This window comes from Lissotriton vulgaris, unplaced genomic scaffold (genome assembly GCF_964263255.1).
Source record: "Lissotriton vulgaris unplaced genomic scaffold, aLisVul1.2 SCAFFOLD_866, whole genome shotgun sequence".
Classification (NCBI taxonomy): domain Eukaryota; kingdom Metazoa; phylum Chordata; class Amphibia; order Caudata; family Salamandridae; genus Lissotriton; species Lissotriton vulgaris.
In genome coordinates, this window is record NW_028254841.1 from 259,508 (window position 1) to 284,931 (window position 25,424).

The 25,424-nt window shown below is 50.3% G+C and overlaps 2 protein-coding genes across 3 annotated transcripts in view; both read left to right on the forward strand.

The window, feature by feature from the left end:
• Window positions 1-25,424, forward strand: part of LOC147659395 (la-related protein 1-like) — a 784,977-nt gene that overhangs the window by 213,142 nt on the left and 546,411 nt on the right. For both annotated transcript variants that reach the window (XM_086951772.1, XM_086951771.1), the window contains exon 5: window positions 762-938. In XM_086951772.1, coding sequence (XP_086807898.1) covers window positions 762-938 — 177 coding nt within the window. The remainder of the gene's footprint in view (window positions 1-761; window positions 939-25,424) is intronic.
• Window positions 8,878-16,362, forward strand: LOC147659396 (uncharacterized). The gene is made up of 2 exons (XM_086951773.1): window positions 8,878-10,728; window positions 16,284-16,362. The coding sequence occupies exon 1, from the start codon at window positions 8,987-8,989 to the stop codon at window positions 10,007-10,009; it is 1,023 nt and encodes a 340-aa protein (XP_086807899.1). The 5' UTR covers window positions 8,878-8,986; the 3' UTR covers window positions 10,010-10,728; window positions 16,284-16,362.

The window sequence follows — 25,424 nt, forward strand, 5'->3', positions numbered from 1 at the left end:
AGTCACTGAAAGGAAAATGTCTTTCAAGGTATACGCAGTATTAAGGATAAACAACTGTCAAGACTGAATAAAAATTCTTTAAAGGAAACATATAAGGAAAGTTTACAAAAGAACTGTTTCAAACAAATGTCCAAAACAGTTTATATATTTTCAGAACTAAGAAGTAAACGTTGAGCTTGACTAAGACTAAAGTACATGAAAAACATCCGTGCAATATGATGGAGAATCCAGATTTTATTTCTCAGACTTCCAAATGGGACTGTTTGAACTTGTACCTGATTTTGGACTGTCAGGCTTGGGCATTGCAGGTTTCATATTAATCTTAAACGCTTTGCTCAAGGGAGGAGATTAAAATTATGGCGCACTCAAAGTAATTTAGTTTAAGTGTTTCTTATAGGCTGGTGGCTCGAAGAGAAGAGTTTGAGCTTTGAAGAGGAAAATTCCTTCGAGAGATGGTCAGTCTGTGCTCTAGGAAGGCCGTTTTGTAAATGCCTCTTTTGTTAATATAGAGCCATGAACATGGAAGTGAATTGAAGTCTTAGCTCCCATTTACTACTGGCACATTTTAGGGCCATCTTTAAAGAAATCTAATTTTATTTGTTGCGTTTACTGATGGTAAGAATCCCCTATCCTTGATCTCTCCCTTGTTTAGTGTCCCTCAAACTCTGTCCCATCTTGATATCCTCTACCATTCTCCGCAGACCTCCTGTCAGTAATGACACTTCATGATAATTTATAACTCTAGGTGTTTCTTCCTTCAGGTAACAAATATAAGTGGGTGCCCCTGCAGATTGATGTAAAATCTGAGGCCTCTCGGGAGAAAACTGCTGCACGGAACAATCGCCAGAATGAGCAGAATAGACATCCTGTTATCCGCAATGAAACCAAAGGAGAAGAATCTCATCGAGAAATGCGGGAGAGGAGGAATGAATGGCACGGTAATGCTGTAGGAACTTTGGTGTGAGGTCGAAGTGGCAAAATAAATTGTCTTTGTGAGGGGAGGGGGACTATTTCTATTGCATCTTTCGAAGTCCTTAGACTTCCATTTGTAGTATGTGCACTTGTAGTCTTTACCTGTTGACATTTCTCAAGTTCACCTTCTCAGCAGCACCTTCATCTTTTCCAGCCTTTTGCCATTGATGGCTTAGTTGTCTGACCCCACTCCCTGCTTTAAGTTTCCTGGCTATTCCTCCTTGTCACTAAGACATGCTGAGGCTCTTGAGTAAAGTCTGTTTCTATTACGACTACATCATCTCTCACGGTGCCCACCTTTATTTTCAGGATCTTTGGCTTGAACTCTGCGCATGCTTTGGATTATAGTCCTTTGGTAGTTCCTTTACACACCTTGTGGATGGAACTTGAGACCGAATCTACAGGGACTATTCTTACACTCCCTGTATGACCTTCCCATGTAGCATGTGCTCAGACTGAGGGCAGCTTCTCTGTTGGTCATTTTCACGGAAGAGTTCAGTTTTTACTAATGTTGGCCATAGTCTTCAACCCTTTCTGTCTCACTGTTCCCATCCTGATTTCATTAAATATCTCCTTCCTATCGCTGAATTCCTCAGAGATCTTGCACTTTTTTTCCTGACCAAGTGACTGCTTGAAGACTATGGACAGCATCGGTAGAAACTGAAAATCACCCCCAGAGAAGCTGGGCACATGGATTGAGAATGTGCAACTCAGGATTTGTCCGAAATTGAACCAGTGACGAACCCCACCCAGAGTTGATGGTGGAGACTGACTCGTCACACTTAAGGTAAAGAGATAATTTGGAAGAAGTTCTGATCGGAGGACTTGGGTCTTTGGTGGAAACCTGCCTTCACATCAATTTAATGGAGTTGCGAGCAATTTTCATGGTATTGAAGTCCTTCCTGCCAGCTATCAAGAAGAACCTTGTGTAAGTTCTCTAAGACCATGCCACTGCCATGTGGTACTGCAACAAGTTTGGGATGACTTCCTGTACAGGGGGCTCCACACCTCTGGTACAGTCTAGGTTAGGGCATTTCCCTGGTTGTGAACCATCTTTTGTAATCTTTGAACACCAGAGCAGACAAAGGCAGCTGGCACACCTAAAGGGTCATCAATGGAATGTACACCTGGGTCGTGGTATAGGGTGTCTTCCAGCAATGAGGAGAACCCTAGCTCGATCTAATCAGCCCCGACCGTGAACAGGTAGTGTTAACAACTTTTGTGTGTTGGAGTTCCTTAGAAAGCCCTCTTGAAGACTCATTCTGACTAGAATGGAGCACAGATCTCATGCATGCCTTTCTACCACTACAACTCCTGCCCAGAGTTCTGAAGATCAGCCATGTTCAGGCCCAAGTCATCTTAGTGGCTTTTGATTGAGCACGTCGAGTTTTCCTGCCTAAAGTGGGGATGTAAACCAGTTGCTGCCATCTGCTGCTAGCAGCAGAGGCTGGGGTCGCATTCCCCTCTTCGAGCACTGGCCCATCCTGGGGGAGGAGGCATGATGTGCATTGTTTCTGGTTCCAGAGAGAAGGGGCTCTCTGCCTGGGGGGTCCAGAAACCTGTCTGTTGGTGGCTAGTTGCCTACTGCCGGTCAGATATCACACCCAGTTTGGTAGGGATTCGGGCGCACCCTGAGACTGTGTAACTAGTTTTCGAGTTCCCAGCCCATGTACTTGCTATAGTTTCACTAGCACACTATTAAGAAATTGTGCCAAATATTGTAGGGGCATATCTGCTCAGGCAGATATGAACTCACCTGTCGTATAGTGCATCCTGCCTTAGGGCTGTGAGGCCTTCTGGAGGGGTAGCTTACTTATGCTGTCAGGCAGTGCTAACTGACAAGGCACCCAGGCAGGGTGCCATGTCGACTTTGTCGTTTTCTCCCTGAAAGGGGCATGCAGGCTTCAAGGGCAGTGGCATGGTCCCAGTGAATGAGGGTCCCCATAGGACCTTCTTCAGCTCCCTGGCCGTATGTACCCAGGGTATCATTTGCTAGGGACTTATAGGGGGCAGAAGAACTAATTTGGATTTTGTTTTAGGGAAGGAGCACTGGCACAAGGGACTGTGAGTGCCATCTTTCTTGCATGGGTATGCCCACACTTTTTGCTGAATTGCTGATGTGCTTTGACTGTGCCCTGTGCTCCTGCCAGCCAGGTGCCCATGGCCTGTGTCCCTTCCCTACAACTGTGTTGAAACTAAAACCCAATTGGCATCTCTGGCCACTTGTCAGCCCCTAGGAAATGGTACTCTAGGTACCCAGGGCAAGGTGCCCAGAGAAGGCCCCTAAGGCTGCAGCACTAATTGTGCCACCCTTAGGGGCCCTGTACCCTGATACCCACGCACTGCCTTTGCAGGCTGAGTGTCTAAGTACAGAACTAAACAGTCTACATAGCACCCATCCCTGTGTGCCAAGCCCACAAGCTCACTGCCCTGGCATCCATCAGTCACCCCTCTAGCTGGCTGCCCTGTGCCAGTGGTGTGGGCACAGGTGCAAGAGCCAGGTGCCCCTTCAGTACCCCGGGCCAGTCCTGGGCACTGTAAGTGCAGTGCTGCCATTGAGTATATGGTGCTGGGAGGTAGTCATTACGAATTCCACAGCACCATGATGGCTTCACTGAAGACTGGGAAGTTTGATATCAAACTTCTCAGCACATTAAACCCGCACTGATGCCAGTGTGGGATTTAATGTAAAATGCACGACAGAGGGCATCTTGGAGATGCCCCCTGAAACCTAACCAACACCCAGTGTTCTGACTGTGGCTGCCACCACCAGACATGTTTCTGGACCCCTAGGTCGAGAATCTGCCGCTCTCGGGGGGGCCTGAAACAATGCACATCCTGGGACGAGGTGCCAGGCCTCCTCCCCCAGATGGGCAGGGGAAGCCTCAAAGGCATACCTCCTTTGTGAGCTTCTCCAGGCCACTTGCTGTACTCAGTAACTGCCCCCCACCGGTTCTGATCCCCACTCTGGCGGGAAGAACGTCAGGAAACCCTAAGTTAGGAAAGGGGGTGTGCGAGCCTGTGCCAACCTCACCCCTCAGGTGGGAGAGGCGAGGTGAAGCACGACTCCGACCATCTTGAAGATGGGAAGCCCTGCCCAATCACAGCTCGGCTCCTGCCCCCCTTACACAAGAGAGGAGCAGGCTATGGGGTGTACCCACCCCAGGGCAGGGACCCATTGGTTCCTGCCTTTGCCCTACCTGTAACGTCCATAAATTTTTTATTTATGGGCACCCTGACCCTTCCTTCCTCAGATCCCTATTGCGGCAACAAGAAGACCAAGAAACACGAAGACCTGCTGCACAGCTGCTAACAAAAGGACGACGCCCACTGACTTGGCCCCAGAACCTTACAGGCCTGTTGATCATTGAACCTGCTTCTGTGAAACTCCGGCGTCTCCTGCGGACTGTAACCTCGACCACCCCGGAGGACCTGCCTGCCTTGAACCTTCCAAAAGACTGGGACTCCCAAGAGCAGTGGTTCTGCTCCAACAGCAATACCCCTTGTGCCAGCCAGGAATCGCAAATCCAGCCCACTCTGCCCCCGCCAAGCCCGGTCTGTTCCTGAGTGACCCAAGACCACGAAGACGTCCCCCCAGCGACTGGGACCCGAAGTCCAGTGCCCAAAGACCCTGCTCGACAAACCAGACGACGCCTGCAGCCTCAGAACCAGTGACCCTCCAACCGCAACCAGCCGAGGGTAAGATTTCCCGACCCCAAGACACCCCTACACCTGGCGCCCTGCGGCACCCTGTGCCCTCCTTTGGGGTACCTACCTCTTCTCCAAGATCCCAACTTACCTCGAAGTGGTGGTCGTACCTGAAGAATCTCCGGCCACGAGCCTGCAGCCTTTTTTCACTTTTTAACTTTCCTATTGGATAACATTGAGCGCCCGACGGCTCAAAAGCACCCTGCACCCAGCCGCCAGAGTACCGCTGGAAGTGCAACTACTACCCTACTCTACTTCCCCACTTGCCCTGAGTAAGTGACCAGGAGCTCAACTCCCACAACCGCGTGGCTTGCTTGCAGCCGCCGACCAAAGGCCCCCTACCCTCCATTGGATTGCATTGGGCCTACTCTCTCAGCACCTGGCTGCCCCTGTGCCGCTGAGGGTGTAACTACTGAACCTTTCCGACCCTGGGGGACCCCTTAGTTTATGCCCAGAACCTTAGTCTACCAGTCGAGTACTTACCTAAAAGCTGATAATCCTTAAAAATCATACCAACTACCAAACCATAATGGCTTTACCTGCCTTAGGTAGAGGTCGCAGCGCTGAACCTAGGAGTCCAGCACTGGATTACATAAGTAACGAGAACCTACTTTACCTGTGACTTGAATTTTGCAGCGTGAATCTTTCTGGATTCACTATGCTGTGCATTGTTCTGCGGTCTAGTGGTTGGGTCCGTAATCTTAGTCTTTTCTTTCTTTTTTTTTTTTTTTTTCGTAGCCCAGGTGGGCATCGACGTCCCACCTTTTGGTGTACTTCCTGTGACGTCGGCACGCTTCCTGAGGAAGCTCCCACCTTTGGGCGCCATCTTAAGATTCATTTTTCCGCCATTGGGTCTGGATCGTCACCGAGAGGCTCCAGAGTTTTTGGAGGAAAGAGGAAAAAGATGAATCTTACACACAAGATTGGAGAAGATACTGAGGAACGAGATCACCAAGCTGGCATGACTAAGGAGGAGAACTCCGAGATCTTCGACGTCCAACAGAGAATGCTCACACAGACTACCCCCTGAGCGCAGCAATGGACAAAACACCTTTTAAATTTTGCCCTAACTTCCACCACAAATACGCGCAGAAGGACCAGCACCCGGTTGCAACCTCTGCTTGCCGGTCGACCACGAGACCAAGGATTGCAACGCCTGCTCTGCCTTCACCCCGAAGACACTCCGGGTTAGAGAGACAGAGCGCCAACTACACCATGCAAGGCAAAGGCCAACCTCCCTCGCTTCACGGCCTGGGCCTCTCCAGCAACGAAGAGGACAACATCGCTGAGGGACCAGATGACTACACGGTCGTAGAGACCGATAAGGCATCTAAAGAGGTAGGAGAGATGTCAGCCCCCAAACCCTGACAAGACTCTCGAAAGCCTGAGTCAGACTCTCGAAAAACAGGGTAAGTCCTCGAAGGGAGTACTGGCGCCCAAACAGCTCGACTGCCGCAGTTTCATCCAAGGTCAAACAGCCCAGCGGATTCTTCAAAAAGGACTCCCAGGTGGCGAAGACTGGCGAAAAGCCATGGTCGTCGAAGCACGTCCTCGAAAAGGACCGCTCGACTCTGAAGGTCGCTTTGACGACTAAGTCAGAGATCGGCCGAAACGCTTGACGCCGAACATGCCACCGGGATGCAGAGGAAAAAGAGAAGGATCGAGGCCAAAATGGAGAACATCCTGCAAAAGAAGAGTGAGTTCGACGAGAAAATGAAAAGGTTCACGATTCAGTCGAAGCCGACGACGATAGTCTAAATAGAAGAGGAAGAAGAGTTTGACGCCGAAGGGCAGCCGAAAACTCCTGAGTCCCAGGAACACCTAGAGGAAGAGGGACTTTAGTACGAGGAAGGCGACGACCAGCGAATGAGTTTCGGCTCTGCATCCTTGATGGCACAGGACCTGGAATGGCAGGACCTCTACTCTGAAAACCCAGAGGAGCCCGTGGAGACTTATCCTTTGAGGCCTTCGCCGCCAGATGACATTGGGGCCTATAACATGGTCAAGAACGCATCAGCGAATTATGGAGTCAAACTAGTGGAGGAAAAACCGAAGGCATGTTTCCTCTTAGAGACCCTGCTCCCCACTCAGTCAGTTACTCCCCATGCTTCCGAGTGTCATGGACCAAGGGAGGGAGGCGTTCAAAGACTCAGCGACCTGCAGGTCTGTCACACCTAGGACGGAGAAAAAATACAAGCACTCCTCTCAGGATCCTCCCTACATCCAGGGATCCGTCACGGCGGACTCCATTATTGTGGCAACAGCCAGGAAGAGGGCAAACGTCCCAACAACATCAGGCCCACCACCAGACAGTAGAAGGATGGACCTAACTGGGAGAAAAATAGAAAGAAATGCAGTGGTAAACTGGCGCATGGCAAACGGCAATGCCTTTCTGAACAGACACCAGTACCAGCATTGGGACGAGATCAGACAACTGCTCAAGCACCTCCCTGATGAATACCAACAAAGAGCATCACACCTGGTGGAGGAAGGGAAAAATATAGCAAATGCTTGCCTGAAAACAGCCTTGGATGGGGCTAACACATCCAGCAGACTTATGATGATAGGAATCACAGAAAAAAGGCATACCTGGCTCAGGATCGCAGTCTTCAAGCCGGAAGTACAGAACAGTCTGAGCACTCCTTTCAATGGAGAGACTGTTCGGGGCACCGGTGGATGAAAAACTCACCCAGCTCAAGAAAGAAAATGAAACTGCAAGGTCCATGTGACCTTACATTTCAGAGGGATGAGAAGGGGTTCCCCGACACGAAGACCAAACAGAAGGGGAGGAAACCAGCCGGGAACGTCACACCAGGCATTCCAGCAGGCTCACCAGTGCGACAATCAATCACAGCAGGGACAGCAAAAACAAACCTGGCAGTACCAGCCTCGGGGCCAGTCCTTTCGCGGGAGGCCGAATGGACGAGGACAAACAAGAAGAGTGGGCCAACAACCCACCTCAAAGTGACTCCGTCACGCAAAGCGTGCCCACCAACACGACTCCTCCGAGGGTGGAGCACAAGCAGGCCAACACGAGGGGGTTACACGGACCAAACATTAACGAACATGTAACACGAGTAGGAGGCAGGCTAAGACACTTCTTCCAGTAGCGGAAGAAGATAACTACATACAAGTGGATACTCTACATCATACAGTTCGGATACTGCATAGAACTGGAAAAGAAACCACCAAACCGAAAACGAAAAAGGAAGGGTCATTCAGGAAAAGAACTAGCGCTACTCCTAGAGGAATCTCAAGAATTACTCTGAAAGGAGGCCATTGAACCAGTTTGCAGCGTGAATCTTTCCGGATTCACTATGCTGTGCATATTCCGCTATCTGGTGGTTGGGTCCGGAATCTTAGTCTTTTTTTCTCTCTTTTTTTTTTTTCGTAGCCCAAGTGGGCGTCTACGTCACACCATTTGGTGTACCTTCGGTGACGTCTGCATGCTTCCGGCGGAAGCTCCCACCCTTGGGCGCCATCTTCAGATTCTTTTTTCTGCTGTTGGGTCTGGATCGTCGCGTGAAGCTCCAGAAGTTTTTTGAGGAGAAATTTACGCGAATTTCTTCAGGAAAAGACTAAGACCAGGAGAAGATCATCAGAGCTGGGACGACGAAGGAGGAGAGGAACCTCTAGATCTTCGATGTCCGACGGTGAATGCGCACACAGGGGTACCCCTGAGCGCAGTAATGAACACACCATTTAAATTCTGCCGTAATTGCCACCACAAGTACGCGCAGAGAGACCAGCACCCGGTCTGCAACCTCTGTCTGCCTATCGACCACGGGAGCAAGGACTGCAACGCCTGCTCAGTCTTCACGCCGAAGACGCGGAGGATTCGGGAAAAACAGAGGATAGGTCACCACACGATGCAGGGCAAGAGCACGGCCCCGTCACTGTACGACCTGGGCCTCTCCACCGACTAGGACAACATCGCTGAAGGTCCAGATGTCTCCAAGGTCGCAGAGACCTATAAGAAATTGTCAGACCAGTTAGGAAAGTCTACGACCCCGAAACCCTCGACAGGGCCTCGAAAACCTGAGGCTGACTCTCGAAAATCAGTCTAGAACCTCGAAGGGAGCACCGGCGTCAATCTTCGACGACCGAAGCTGCGGTCCCTGAAAAACAGCCCAGCGGATCCTTCGAGAAGGACTCCCGGACGGCAAAGACCAGCGAAAAGCAAAGGTAGTCGAAGCAAGGTCCCGAAAAGGGATCCTCGACTTCGAAGGAGCCGAGAGCCGCTTCGACGTCGACTGGGCCGTTTAAGAGGGCGGCCGAAACGCTCGACGCTGAGCAGGCCGCACAGATGGAGAGAAAGAAAAGACGGCTCAAGGCCGAGATGGAAAACATCATCCAGAGGAAGAAGGACTTCGAAGACAAAATAAAAAACTACAGGATCCCTGCGAAGCCCACAACGGTCCTCGAAGAGATGGAACACGAGGAGTTAGACGCCGAAGAGCCGCCGAAAACTCAAGAGCAGGGAGAAGAGGAGGACCTCTATTACACAGAGGGTGATTATGGGGACCCGCGTTCAAGCTACGACTCTGGATCCTTGACAGCTCAGGACCAGGATTGGCAGGACATAGAGGCCGAAAACCCGGAGGAGGCTGTGGAGACATACCCCTCAAGGCCTACGCCGCCAGATGACATTGGCGCCTACTATGAGGTAGTCAAGAAGGCTACAGCAGCTTATGGAGTCAAATTGGAGGAGGAGAAGGCTAAGGCAGATTCCCTGCTGGAAACCTTGCTCCCCGCACAGACAAAAAGCCACTTCCTGCCCATGCTGAAGAGTATCATGGCACAGGGCAAAGAGGCATTCAGAGAACCAGCTACCTGCAGGTCAGTCACGCCAAGGACGGAGAAAAAGTACAAGTTCTCCTCCCAGGACCCCCCTTACATCCAGGGGACAGTTTCAGCAGACTCAAATATAGCCGCAACGGCCAGAAGGGCCAACGTCTCAACATCTGGGCCACCACCTGACAAGGAAAGCAGGAGGATGGACCTAACAGGCAGAAAAATTGAGAGAAACTCAGCAATGCACTGGAGGATGGCAAACTCCAACGCCCTTCTCAACAGGCACCAGCATTGGGACGAGATGAACCAGCTGCTCAAGCACCTCCCAGAGGAACACCAGCAGAGAGTCGCTCACCTCATGGAAGAGGGGAAAAGCATTGCAAACTTGTGCCTGAAGAGAGCCTTGGACGGGGCAGAAACATCCAGCAGGCTGATGGCTATAGGAATTTACAGAGAGAAGGCAAGCCTGGCTCAGGATCTCAGGCTTCAAGATGGAGGTTCAAAACAACATCCTGAACACCCCTTTCAATTGTAGCCCCAGTTGATGAGAAACTCACCCAACTGAAGAAAGACAACGAGACGGCAAGGTCCATGGGGGCCCTACAATTCAGGGGGATGAGAAGAGGCACTCCTACGCGGAGGCCGAACGGACTGGGTGGAAACCAGCAAGGACAACCACACCAGGCGTTCCACCAGGGTCAACAGGGTGACAACCAAGGTCACCAGGGCCAGCAGAAGCAAAACTAACTACCAGAACAGGGGCCAGCCCTTTCGCGGGAGAGGAAACTGACGGGGCCAATGAAGGAGTGGCGGTGAACAACCCCCCTCTAAGTGACTTCACACATGAAAAGGTGCTCACCTACTCAAACCCTCCGAGGGAAAAGCACGGAAAAGCAGAGGAGAGGGCTACACGGACAAGACACAAAAGGACATGTAACACCAGTAGGAGGCAGGCTGAGATTTTTCCTCCAAGAGTGAAGGAAAATAACCACAGACAAGTGGATACTCGACATAATACAGTTTGGATACTGCATAGAGTTGGAAAAGAGACCACCTAACAGAAAGCCAAAGAAAAGAGAGCACTCTGGAAGGGAGCTGCAACTGCTCCAAGAGGAAGCTCAAAAACTCCTCCTCAAAGAGGCCATCAAACCGGTCCCATTCAAAGAACGGAACAGGGGAGTGTACTCCAACTACTTCCTGGTTCCAAAAATGGACGAAAGCCTAAGGCCCATCCTAGATCTACGGTTTTGCAGCGTGATTCTTTCTGGATTCACTATGCTGTGCATATTCCGCGGTCTTGTGGTTGGGTCCGGATTCGTAGTCTTTTCTCTTTTTTTTTTTTTTTGTTGTTTTTTGTAGCTCTTGTCGGCGTCACACCTCCTCGGGTGCATTTCCGGTGACGTCGGCATGCTTCCTGCGGAAGCTCCCACTCTTGGGCGCCATCTTCAGATTCTTTTTTCCGCGGTCGGGTCTGGATCGTTCCCGTTGGGCTCCAGACATTTTTGGAGAAAGTACTGAAAAGAGTGGAAGTTGGAGGAGATATTGGAAGAAGACTAAAGAAGACTTCACAGAACATTGACGAAGAGGAAAGAAGGTGAAAACCGAGAACTTCGACGATCGTCGACGTCCACACAGTCAGGGAGGCCTGAACGCACGAGGATGGACAACACGCCGTTCCAAGTTCTGCCCGAACTGCAGACACAAGTACGCGCAGAAAGACCAGCACCCGGTTTGCAACCTTTGCCTACCGGTAGAACACAGAAGCGAGGACTGCGCCGTCTTCGCCCAGAAGACCCTTCGTGTGAGGAAGAGACGGAGGGTAGCACACGCCACCCTCGAAGGAAAATCCCCGACGCCATCGCTGTACGAGCTGGGGATGTCCTCAGAGGAGGACGACAACGCTGCCGCCGAAGACAACAGCTACACGGTCGTAGAGACCGATTACAAGAAGACGCCTGATAAGGTAGGAGACTCGACGTCCCACAAGAACACGAGAGACTCTGAGTCTAGAAAGTACGAGGCCAAGAGCCCGAAGGCGCCGACGCAGCGACATCTGCCGTCCGCGACCACAAGCAGGCCCAGCGGATCCTCAGAGAAGGAGTCCCTGGTGCCGAAAGCTGTTGAACAGCAGAAAGCGTCGAAGATCGTCGCCGAAAGGGACCGATCGACGTCGAGGGAGAAAGACCCTAAAGCCTCGGCACCGTCCAAGGACCCGAAAGCCAGTTCGACGTCCAAGCCGTCGACGCCGAAAATCTCACCGCCGAACCAGGCGACGAAGAGAGGGGCGAACGTTCCGAAGCCGAAAACGCGGCCGAGATGGAAAGGAAAAGAAGTCGGCTAGAAGCCGAGATGGCAAGCCTCTTGCAGCTGAGAAAAGATTTCGCCGCCGAGATGAGTGCCTTCACGATTCCACACAAGACAGAGCACGCCGTGCTAGATCTGGTCGAAGAGGAAGAAGAACATGTCGACGACCATGTGCCTAGTGACGAGATGGTCGACTAACAGGAAGGTGAAGTGAATCCCTACGAGGATTACAACTATTAGGACGAAGAGGGCAGTAGGTTGGACGCAGAGTCGGCCACCTCTGACCCACGCGAGGAGGATTACCTAGACGTCGACACCGAGAGCCCGGAAGAGGCGGTCGACTCATACCCCTCGAGACCCTCGCCGCCGGACGACATCGGGGCATACAACTCGGCGATACAATCTGCCGCAACGGCATTCAAGCTAAAGCTCGATGAGGAAAAGCAGAAAGCAGACTTCCTGCTAGAGACATTGCTCCCAACACAAACAAGAAGCCAGTTCCTGCCAATGCTCGAGAGCGTCTTGGCTCAGGGGAAGGAAGCGTTCAAAGAGCCCGCAACATGCAAGGCGGTAACTCCCAGAACAGAGAAAAAATACAAACACTCCTCGAAGGACCCGGCCTACATTCGAGGCGAGGTCTCCGCTGACTCCATTATCACGGCCACAGCTAGGAAGAGGGCGAGCGTATCCACTACCTCGGGCCCACCACCGGATAAGGAGAGCAAGAGGATGGATCTGGTGGGGCGAAGGATCGAGCGAAATGCCGCGACCCACTGGCGCATGGCTAATTCCAACGCCCTGTTAAACAGGCACATGTACCAGATCATGGAGGGGCTGGGGCAGTTGGTGAAGGACCTACCCCAGGATGCCAGGCAGAAGGCCGAAAAGTTGCTCGAAGAAGGGAAAAACGTGGCAAATTCTTGCCTTAAGACGTCCCTGGACGGAGCAGACACCGCCAACAGGCTCATGATGATGGGTGTCACGGAAAGGAGACACGCCTGGCTCAGGATCTCAGGGTTCAAACCCGAGGTACAACACAGTATCCTGAACACACCGTTCAACGGCGAAACGCTTTTCGGAGCAACAGTTGACGAGAAACTATGCAAACTCAAAAAAGATAACGAGACGGCAAGATCCATGGGGGCATTGCAGTTCAGAGGCAACAGAAGAGGCACCCCGGCACGGAGGCCCGGCGGGAGAGGTGGAAACCAGCCAGGTACATCGCACCAGGCCTTCCAGCAGACGCACCAGGCAGACTCGCAGGCTCAGCAAGGTCACCAGAAGCAGTCCTGGCAATACCAACCAAGAGGTCAGTCCTTTCGAGGGAGAAATGGCCGTGGCCAGAATAGAAGAGGGGGGCAGCAGCCCACCCTGAAGTGACTTCAGACACCTCCGGGTGCCCGACCACAGAAAAGATCCCAGGGGGCACCACGTACGAAGGGGTCAGGACAATCTAAAGACCTACGACCACATGACACCAGTGGGAGGAAGATTAAAGTTCTATCTCCAAGAATGGAGAGAAATAACATCAGACAAATGGATCCTAAACATCATCCAATTCGGATACTGCTTGGAGTTGGAGAGAAAGCCAACAAACAGAAAACCAAGGGGGAAGCCACCAGCAAGAGAACAGCTGGCGAGGCTTCAGGAAGAAGTGCAAGAACTTCTACAAAAACAGGCCATAGAAAGAGTTCCCTTCAGGAAAAGGAACAAGGGAATATACTCAACGTACTTCCTAGTACCAAAGGTAGACGACAAAATGAGACCCATCCTAGACCTAAGGTTCCTCAACAAATTCATAAGAACACAAAAGTTCAAAATGACCTCCCCGCAGGAGGTGCTGCCGCAATTGCAGGTCGGAGACGTCATGGTCACGATAGACCTCAAGGACGCCTACTTACACATACCGATGAACGAGAAGCACAAGCATATGCTCAGGTTCGCAATCGGAGGAGGCCACTACCAGTTCACAACGCTGGCCTTCGGACTGAAATCAGCACCAAGGGTATTCACGAAGTGCCTCGCGGCAGTCGCAGCGCACTTACGAAGACGGGGGATACACGTATACCCTTACCTGGACGACTGGCTGGTGAAAGCAAACTCGTACCAGAAGTGCAAGGAGCATGCACATACAGTGACGAGCGCGCTCATAAACCTGGGGTTCTCCATCCATTGGAAGAAATCATCAATGGAGCCGGAGCAAATGAAGATCTTCCTGGGGGCAGAGATCAACACCTTACAGGGCAAAGTGTTCCCCAGCGAGAAGAGAGCAAGGGCACTGGTCAAGGAAACTCGCCTATACCGGAAGGGACAAGCTCGGACAGTGAGGACTGCGAGCAAGATCATGGGGATGATGGCATCGTGCATCCACCTAGTGCCGAATGTGCGGCTCCACATGAGACCCATGCAAGAATGGCTCCAGGAACAATGGTCACAGGCTTTGGGCAGTTGGGAGGATCTTGTGGTGGTGACGCACGCAGTGCAGAAGGAGATGACATGGTGGACCTTGGAGAACTTAACAAGGGGACAGCCTCTAACACTCCCAACTCCGACAGTGACCATCACCACGGACGCATCCCTGAAGGGATGGGGCGCTCACATGGAGGAACTCAAAGTGAGTGGTCTTTGGACGCCAGCCGATGCGACAAGGCACATCAATTACCTCGAATTGAAGACAATCTTCCTTGCACTGAAACCCTTCCAGACAAGACTGTACAGGCAGAGGGTGTTGCTACAGACAGACAACACCACGGCGATGTTCTACATCAACAAACAGGGTGGAACACAGTCAACAACGCTTTCGACGCTGGCGCAGGAGATATGGAGGTGGGCCATCCCTCTCCAGATAGACCTGCTAGCCATACACCTACCAGGGAAGTAGAACATTCAGGCAGACTGGCTGAGCAGACAGACCTCGGCATCCCACGAGTGGGAGCTCAATGCTCAGGAGACAAGGAGGCTGTTAAACAGGTGGGGAACACCATCAGTGGACCTGTTTGCAACACGCAGAATGCGAAATGCTGAAACTTCGCATCCAGACAACACGAAGAAGGGTCCCTTGGGAATGCCCTATGGATAGATTGGTCCGGGAAATTTGCGTACGCTTTTCCCCCGATACCACCGACACACAGAGTACTGAGCAAGTGCAGAGCGAGCACCATGAACCTGATACTGGTCGCGCCACAGTTGGCGAGGCAGACATGGTACTCGCAGATCACGGAGATGGCGCAGTGTGCACCCCACAGATTCAGCAGAAGAAAAGCCTGCTCTCCATGCAGAACGGAGAGGTGCTGCACCCAGAACCAGAGAGCATGAGCCTAGTAGCATGGCTCCTGAGGACATAGAGTTCGCACATTTGAAACTGCCAGAGAGCACCCTCAGGGTCCTTCGGGAGGCACGAAGGCCCAGCACAAGGAAGTGCTATGTCGCAAAGTGGAAAAGGTTCACGATGTGGTGCAGGAGGGAAAGACTCCACAATAAAATGAAGGACTCCACGGTACTGAAGTACCTGACACACTTACTGGAGAAAAACCTCAGCTCGTCCTCCTTGAGAGTTCACCTGGCGGCTATAGTGGCATACACAAGGGGTGAGATGGGCAGACGCTTCTTCACATCACAAGTTGTAAAGAGGTTCCTGGAAGGAGCAAAAAGGATTGCACCACCCAAGCGGGTGCCACCACCGGCATGGAACTTAAACGTGGTCCTGACGGAACTCATGAAGGAGCCCTTCGAGCCGCTTCACAAGGCCTCCTTGAAGATGCTAACTATGAAAACTGCTTTCCTGGTTGCAATTACGTCCTTACGCAGAGTGAGCGAGCTACAAGCGCTAACGCTACAGGAGCCCTACTTACAAATACACAATGACAGGGTGGTGATGAGGACCGACCCACACTTCATGCCGAAGGTGTTGTCCAAGTTCCACATGAACCAGTCCATACAGATACCGAGTTTTTTCCAAAAACCAACCACTAGCGCAGAGCGAGCTCTGCACACCCTGGACGCCAGAAGGGCGGTCATGCATTACATTGAAAGGACAAAAGGACACAGGAAAACGAAACAGTTCTTTGTGTCGTTCGCCAACAGTTACATGGGCAAGGCAGTGACTAAGACCACTATTGCACGATGGATCGCGCAAACAATCCAACTCTGCCACAAAAGGGCAGGAGAAGAACTGGCAGAGGGGGCACGCGCCCACTCCACTAGAAAAAAGGGGGCTACAATAGCCTTCCTGGCCAATACACCCATACAAGACATATGCCTGGCGGCAACATGGGCTTCGGTGCACACATTCACGAAGCACTATTGCGTGGATGTTCAGATGAACAAAGAAGCACAAGTCGGACAAAGGGTGCTCCAGCATATATTCAGAAACCAGAGCTCATCTTCCACCCAGCCGCCACGGAAATGAGAAACCGCTACGAAATCTATGATGCACAGCATAGTGAATCCAGAAAGATTCACGCTGCAAAACGAATTGTTTCTTACCTGTCGGTGTAGTTTTGCAGCTTGAAGATCTTTCTGGATTCACTAGCGAACCCACCCACCTCCGCCAGAAAGATGAGGCTGGAGAGAGAAGAGGTGGTCAAAAAAAAAAAAAAAAAAAGAAAATGGGAGGAGAAGAAGTAAGAGAATATAAGGACAAGTGGTAAAGAAATTATCACCTGAATAGAACATTGCCATTGCTTCGGAAAAGAAAGAAAGACGGAAAAAAGAATCCGAAGATGGCGCCCAAGAGTGGGAGCTACCGCAGGAAGCATGCCGACGTCACCGGAAATGCACCCGAGGAGGTGTGACGCCGACGCCCACAAGGACTACAAAAAAAAAACCAAAAAAAAGAAAAGACTACGAATCCGGATCCAACCACAAGACCGCGGAATATGCACAGCATAGTGAATCCAGAAAGATCTTCAAGCTGCAAAACTACACCGACAGGTAAGAAACTATTCGTTCCTAAACAAATATGTAAAGTCTCAAATTCAAGATGACGTCCCTATAGACCACCATAGACCTCAAAGATGCGTACCTGCACATCCCCATGAACAGGCAGCACAAGCACATGCAAAGATTCACAGTAAACAAAGATCACTACCAATTCACAACCCTGGCATTCGGTCTAAAGTCCGCACCAAGGGTATTCACCAAATGCCTCGCAGCAGCGGCCGCACATCTGCGAAGAGAGGGGGATACACGTGTACCCCTACCTCGACGACTGGCTCGTAAAGGCAAGTTCTTACAGGACATGCAAGGATCATGCAGAACAGGTCACAAGAACGCTAGCAAGCCTGGGATTCTCCATACACTGGGGAAAATGCTAGATGGAACCGGAGCAAGTAAAGATCTTCCTGGGAGCTCAAATCAACACCGTCTAATGCAGGGTGTTACCCAGCCAAAAGAGGACACTCGGCCTACTGAGGGAGAAACGTCCCTACCAGAAGGGGCGAGCTCTGACAGTGAGGACAGGGAGCAAGATCTTGGGAATGATGGCGTCATGTATACAACTGGTCCCCAATGTACGCCTGCAGATGAGACCACTCCAAGAGTGGCTGCAACAGCAATGGTCACAAGCTACAGGAAGTTGGGAGGATCTAGTGGTTGTAACGCACAAGGTGCAGGAAGGAATGAAGTGGTGGACCAAAGAGGATAACAATAGGGAAGCCTCAAACGCCACCGGACCCAACAGTGACCATCACCACAGACTCATCCCAGAAGGGATGGGGCGCACACATGAACAGGCTCAGAGTAAGGGGTCTGTGGAGCCCAGCGGATGCGGTCAAACGCATCAATTATCTAGAACTGAAAACAGTGTTGCTTGCCCTCAAGGCCTTTCAGAAACAACTGTACAACCAAAAGGTGCTGATACAAACAGAACACCACATCGATGTTTTACATCAACAAGCAGGGGGGAACTCAATCATTCCCTCTGTCAAGCTTGGCACAGGAAATCTGGAGATGGGCAATACCACTCAAAATAGACCTGCTAGCCATACACCTGCCAGGGAAGGACAATGTAGAAGCAGATTGGCTCAGCAGGCACACTTCAGCATCCCACGAGTGGGAACTCAACATACAGGAAACCGACTATTCAGGAGGTGGGGCACTCCGACAATAGACCTGTTTGCAACACACCAGAATGCAAAATGCCAGTACTTTGCATCCAGACAACCAGAGGCACTGTCCCAGGTTAATGCCCTATGGATAAGCTGGTCAAAAACATTTGCCTACGCTTTTCCCCCCGATACAACTGATCCCCAGGGTTCTCAACAAAGGCATGATGAGCAACATGACACTCATCCTGGTGGCACCACAATGGGCCAGGCAGACCTGGTACTCGCAGATAATGGAGATGGCGCAGGGCCCACCCCACAAGTTCTTAAAAAGAAGAGACCTACTCTCCATGGAAAACGGAGAAGTTCTACACCCAGAGCCGGAGAGCCTCAGCCTCTCAGCTTGGCTCCTGAGGACTCAGAGTTCGCACATCTAAAACTACCAGTGAGCACCCTGCGGGTGCTGCGGGAGGCAATAAGGCCCAGCACACGCAAGTGCTATGGGGAAAAATGGAAAAGATTCACTCAATGGTGCTGCAAGAAAAAAACTCCATAGAAAGCTGACCAGGGAATCAACGGTGCTAAGATACCTCATGCACCTAATAAAAGCTAAGCTCCTCCTCGCTGAGGGTACACCTGGCAGAGATTGTGACATACACAAGAGGAGAAACGGGGAGAAGCTTCTTTACATCTCGAGTAGTAAAAAAATTCCTGGAAGGGGCTAAAAGTATAGCGCCACCAAAAAGGATGCAGCCGCCGGCTTGGAACCTGAATGTGGTACTGGCAGCTCATGAAAGCACCTTTCGAACCCATCCACAAGGCATCACTGCAAATGCTGACAAAGCGGCCTTCCTGGTAGCAATCACCTCGCTACGCAGCGTGAGCGAACTACAGGCACTAACACTGCAGGAACCCTACATCCAGATACACAGGGTGGTGATGAGAACAGACCCGCACTTCATGCCAAAGGTGGTGTCAAGGTTCCACATGAATCGGAGTATTCAAATTCCTAGCTTCTTCCAGAACCCCACAACAAGCACTGAGAGGGCGCTCCACACTCTAGACGCAAGAAGGGCAGTGATGCACTACATTGAAAGGACTAAGGACGACGAAGGAACATAGGAAGACAAAACAGTTTTTCGTATCCTTCGCAAACAGTTACCTGGGTAGACCAATAACTAAGAACAAAACAACAATGAGAGAGGTAGAACACCATAGCTCGATGGATCGCACAAACGATACAATTCTGCCACAAGCAAGCGGGCCAGGAGCTAACAGGAGGGGCACAGGCCCACTCGACTCGAAAGAAAGGAGCAACAATTGCTTTTCTGGCCAACACACCAATTCAGGACATATGCCTGGCGGCAACATGGGCTTCAGTGCACACGTTCACTAAGCACTATTGCGTGGATGTACAGATGAAAAAGGAAGCACAAGTAGGAAAAAGAGTGCTTTAACAACCAACGCTCATCTTCCACCCGGCCACCACAAAAGTAACGAAACCGCTACAAAATATTTGCACAGCATAGTGAACCCAGAAAGATTCATGCTGCAAAACGAATAGTTTATTACCTGTCGGTGTGGTTTTGCAGCTTGAAGATCTTTCTGGATTCACTAGCGAACCCACCCGCCTCCGCCAGAAAGATAAGGCTGGAGAAGGTGGAAACACATGGAATAGAAAGCAAGTTGAAGCTTACAAGATACGTGAAAAGAATTACGTTGGAGAAAGGTTTAACAAACATAGCCATGGATTCACTACAAGGACAAATAAAAAAAATAAAAAAGAATCCGAAGATGGCGTCGGAAGCATGCTGACGTCACCGAAGGTACACCAAATGGTGGGACGTCGACGCCCACCTGGGCTATGAAAAAAGGAGAAAAAAAGACTACGATTCCACACCCAACCACCAGATAGCGAAATATGCACAGCATAGTGAATCCAGAAAGATCTTCAAGCTGCAAAACTACACCGACAGGTAAACTATTCGTTCCATTCAGAGAAAGGGACAAGGGAGTGTACTCAAACTACTTCCTAGTACCAAAAGTGGACGAAACGCTAAGACCATCCTGGATCTAAGGCTCCTAAACAAATATATAGGGACACAAAAATTCAAGATGACAGCCCTACAAGATGTCATTCCTCAGATAGACTTCATGTCCACCATAGACCTCAAAGATGCCTACCTGCACATTCCCATGAACAGGCCGCACAAACATCTACTAAGATTTACCATCAACAAAGAACACTACCAGTTCACAGCCCTAACCTTCGGACTAAAGTCTGCACCAAGGGTCTGCACCAAATGTTTGGCGCCCGTGGCAGCGTACCTGCGCAGGGAAGGGTTTCATGTATACCCTTACCTCGATGACTGGCTAATAAAAGCAAGTTCACACAGGACATGCAAGGAACACGCACAGCAGGTCACAAACCAAGACAGACCTGGGATTCTCCATACACTGGGGGAAATCCTCGATGGAACCAGAGCAAGTGAAGATCTTCCTGGGTTCACAGATCAACACCATACAGCGGAAGGTGTTCCCCAGCGACAAGAGAACACTAGTCCTGCTCAAGGAGACATGCCACTCCCAGAAAGGGCGAGCTCTGACAGTGAGGACAGCGAGCAAGATAATGTGGGTGATGGCGTCCTGCATACACCTGGTCCCCAATACACGGCTCCACATGAGACCATTCCAGTAGTGGCTGCAACAACAATGGTCGAAGCTACAGGTAGTTGGGAAGATCTAGTGGTTGTAACGCATGCAGTGCAGGAGGAGAGAACGTGGTGGAACAGGGAGAACATAACAAAAGGGAAGCCTTTAGCACCACCAACCCCAACGGTGACAATCACCACAGACTCATCCCAGATGGGATGAGGAGCACACATGAACAAGCTCAAGGTGAGGGGTCTGTGGACTCCAGCAGATGCGGTCAGACACATCAACTACCTGGAAAGGAAGACCGTGTTCCTCGCCCTGAAGGCATTCCAGAAACAACTGTACAACCAGAGAGTGTTGATACAGACAACATAACAACGATGTTCTACATCAACAAACAGGGAGGAACACAATTCGTCTCCCTATCCAACCTAGCACAGGAAATATGGAGATGGTCCATCCCACTCAAAATAGACCTGCTAGCCTTACACCTACCAGGGAAGGACAATGTCGAATCAGACTGGCTCAGCAGACCGACTTCAGCATTTTCACTTCATGAAACACACAGAATGTATTCTCTTATCGAGGAACCAGCCAATGTCAGTCAAGGAACAGGTTCCTTACAGTCTAACCTCAAACTTACATTTATACAGTATACTACATCTTTGTTTCTTTATTGACTATTGGTTATTTTGTTTTTTGTAGTAATACCCCTGATGAAGGGCAAAGGCCCGAAATGCATTGGGTAAATTAACAAAATCCAAGAGATTTATTGAAGAAAATCATGTTTTAATGATGTGGAATTAACAAGAAGTTAAAATTCATCAAAAAAAATAAATTCTAGTGAATAAAATTTCAGATTGCAAAACACAATTTTTTGAAAGCACTTCAATTTTTCAAACTTTCAAGAAACTTTGTTTGTGATTTGGGGGACGCCCCTCTATCGCAGAGGATAGCGCTATTCCTATATTTCCATATCCTCTCTCAGGAGGATTAATCCACCCGCACCACCCACCTTTTTAATCAAGTTTACTTACCAAAACAAAGGAGGAGTGCGTGAGACTTTAACAGTATTTACATCAAATGCTTAACACTGTCCTCTGATACTGCCTTACTGCTCGACCACTCTACCAGAAATAGAGAGTAAGGTTCTATGTAACTAACCTCTACCTACCTCTGTGGTCACCTGGCCTCTTTACACACTATACCTCATTTTGGTGTAGTATATATAGAGCCAGTTTCCTACAACCACCGGTTGGAGAGGTACTTTGGGATGCTGGGACACAGTCTGTTGTCTTTAAGCATCAGGTTTTCTTACCAGCTTTGGGGCTGCAGGCTCTGCTTGGATACTTGAGGCAGGTCAGGAATCACCAGATGTCAGAAAGGCCATGGAGACCTCCTCATGGAGTTGGGCCACTCTAACTCGGGCCGTGGGCGCCTGCTGGAGAGTGGTGCAGACTCACGGTTTTGGCTGGGGCCAGAATCTGTTGGTGAGCAAATCAGGTGCACATGGGAGAACAAGTCTTGAGTTTTGAAGGCAGAGCAGGTCCTTTGGGCTCTTGATTCTGCTTCCTGCGGGACACACCAGGATTTCGCTGGAGGAGGTTCGAGGTGTGGACAGGATGGGTGGACTGGGGCCAAGTCAGTGGACGTCCTCCTTAGTTTCAGCACTGCTTCAGTTCTTGTCTGAGGTTTCAAGGTTCAGGGTTTCCCCTTAATACTAGATTTAAAAGCGTTACAGGTAAGTAAGAGTTGGGACCAATGGGTCCCTTCCTTGGGGTGGGTACCCCACTAATATGCCACCCTCTCATGGGAGGGCGGCGTATGCCTCTCTGGCCGGGTTCCCCCCTCTTCAGGATGGCGGGTACTGAGAGTTGTGCTACACCTAGCCTCCGCTGCCAGAGGGGTGTGGTTGGCAAAGGTGAGCACACTTCCTCCCTCACTTGGTTTTCCCGCCTGTTCTCCCGCCCAAAGCGTGGGTCAGAACGGATGGGAACCAAACTTCCCAGTTTTAAGTAAAGCCATTATGGTACTGTGGAGTTCCTAATGACAAACTCCCAGCACCATATACTCTTAATGGCATTACCGCACATACAATGTTTAAGTATTAGCTTAGACACTGTAGGGCTACAGGTCTCATGCACCTGTAGCCTCGCCACTGGTATAGGGCACCCAGCTAGAGGGTTGGCAGACCTAGGCCAGGGGAGTGGGTTGTAGACATGGCACACAGGGATGTGTACTATGTCGACTCTTCACTTTGTTCTGCACCAAAACACGCAGCCTGCAATGGCTGTGTGTGTCAAAGTTACAGGGCCTCTAAGGTTGCACAGTAAGTGCTGTGTTCGAGGCATGTGGGCTGCTGAATTCATATCTGTTATAAGATCGCCGCCTAGTGTTGGGTCCGGATGTTTGCACATTGTTGTCCTGGAAGAGTCTTCGAAGTATCACAAGATAGGTGGCTCCTCCTTCGGACTACAGTGCACATGGGCATCCTCTCCATCCTCAGATTGGTTTTTTTCCGCCTTTGGGTTCGGATGTACATTCCAACACTCCAAGTTCGGAATTAACTAACTTCTTGCCAAAAGGCCTTCGGATCTGTCGGTATTGTTTAGCGCTCGGTACCTATATACTTTCTAAACTTCTATTGCACTAAGGTCGTCGAATCGGGCCGTGAGGCCTTCTCGACACCACGTGGACCGGCCGTCGATGGAACAAAGTCCATTCAAATACTGCCCGCAGTGCAACTCTAAGTTCCCGCACACAGATAAGCATCCCGTGTGCAACAAATGCCTATCTCCAGATCACAAGGAAGATAGTTGCCTGGCCTGTGTCCAGTTCCGGTTGAAAAAGACTGTCCGGAATCGACAGGCGGCGAGGCAAGAAATGCAGCGGTCAGCGCCAGAGCCCGATAATATCTTCGACGATGAGGAACTAGCTAGCGCCGAAGACTCGGATCAAGACTAAGACCAATACTCGGAGCACGACTCCGATGATTACCTCGAAGAGGAGGACCAAATCGTCGATCTCGAGGAATAAGATCAAGACATCGTAGCCATGGAAGACGACTCAGATGACGACGAGGGGCGAACCGTGAGTACACCGCCCCATATAGACACTATACCGATATCAGAGACTCAGTTCGAGGCATCGCCAGCAGGCCTTAGCCAAGATCAACATTCTAGTTCTACAGCCCCGCCATACCGCCCAGCTAATAACATATTCAAAGAGCTCTCTGAGACACGCCATACGGCACCGGTTCCATCGAAACCTAAACTCGTCGACAACAGTCTTCGGACCAAAAGTCGTCGAACCAAAAGTACTTGAGCCAAAGGTCGTTGAGCCGAAGGCCGTGGCCCCAACACAGCCTTCGAAGCCAAAGACCTTCGAGTCGACATCTAAGATTAAAGCGGTCGAGCCGAGCTCGGGTAGCCACCGCTAAGGGAGATACTGCTACACATTCTATGCACAGATATGAATTCAGCAGCCCACATGCCTCGAACGGAACATGCTACTTACCGGTATGCATCTGTTCTTGGCATGTAGGGCTGCTGACATATCGCCCACCCACCTCCCCGGTGCCTGTCGCAGCTGCAGCACTCCCTCTTTGCATGGCCATCTCTTACTATACTACACGCCAACTCTGCCACAATGGCGAAAAACAATCTGAGGATGGAGAGGATGCCCATGCGCACTGTAGTCCGAAGGATGAGCCACCTATCTCGTGATACTTACTCTTCCAGGACAAAAATGTCCAATCATCCCGACCCAACACTAGGCGGCGATCTATGCACATATATGAATGTCAGCAGCCCTACATGCCAAGAACAGATGCATACTGGTAAGTAGCATATTCCATCCCTTGGATGCCTGATCTTTATTGGCAATGCTCTCTGCAGATGTGGGCCTTTTGAGGCATTGTTCCCCACAACGCTCTATTTTCTTTGTCCTCCCTCTATTTCTTTGGTTTTGACAGTAGGCATCATACTCTAAACATTTCTCAGGACACTAATATGTTTTGCGTAGGGACAACCTGAAAGGTAGACTGGGCCTGCACCGTCATTTATTTGCTCTACCCTATGCACATTTTGGATCTTTGTGCCACTTTTTGCTTTTAGTGATGCAGATTTTTAACCTCTGGTGCTTTTCTGTAGTTATTTTCTCACCACTCATCTAGATGTGGAGTTAATTGTTTCTAACAATCCAGGCTTTTTTCAGCTAGTCTATCACTGTGCTATTTCAATGGCATTTACTTGCTAGGCAGTTAAACACATTAACTTCAAGACATGGCCTGCAAGATCTTGCCAGCAGAAGACTTTAGATCCTCTTTAGCACAGATGATTTATAATGGACTAGAAACTACCAAATAGATTTTGGCAGCCTGGATCTTTTCTGCATTCATATGGTGTGCCTTACTCTCCCATCTATTGTTTGGGTCCTGTATTGGCATCCTCTAGTCCCCGCACCCCTCTTGTTTGTGGGCAGTTTTAACTATTTGAGTTTAAACCCCTCCTTGTGTAACATCGGATGTATACCCTGGAAATCCCTTGACACCGTGACCATCTTCAGATTTTTTGTGCCGATCGGACGTATGCCCTGGAAATCCCTTGACTCAGTGACCATCTTAAGATTTTTTGTGCATTTGGGTCTGGAAGCAAAGGGTGAACCCTGGGGTTGAAGGTTACATTGAGCAAAAAACGTTTCCACCGAAAATCACTATTGCAGGAAGAGTATCAATGACTACTTGTTAAGGGGAAGATGCAAAGAAAATGCCGAAAATGACAGAGCAACAGAGGTGAAAAGACTGAGACCGCGTGTTCGTAGAATGAGAAATTGGCATGGAACATACCCCCTTTTAGGTTTTGCCGCAAATGCCACCACAAGTGCGCTAAGACGCGCATTAGGGTTTCAACCTTTGCTTCTCAAATGACTGTAGTTCAGAGGATAGTC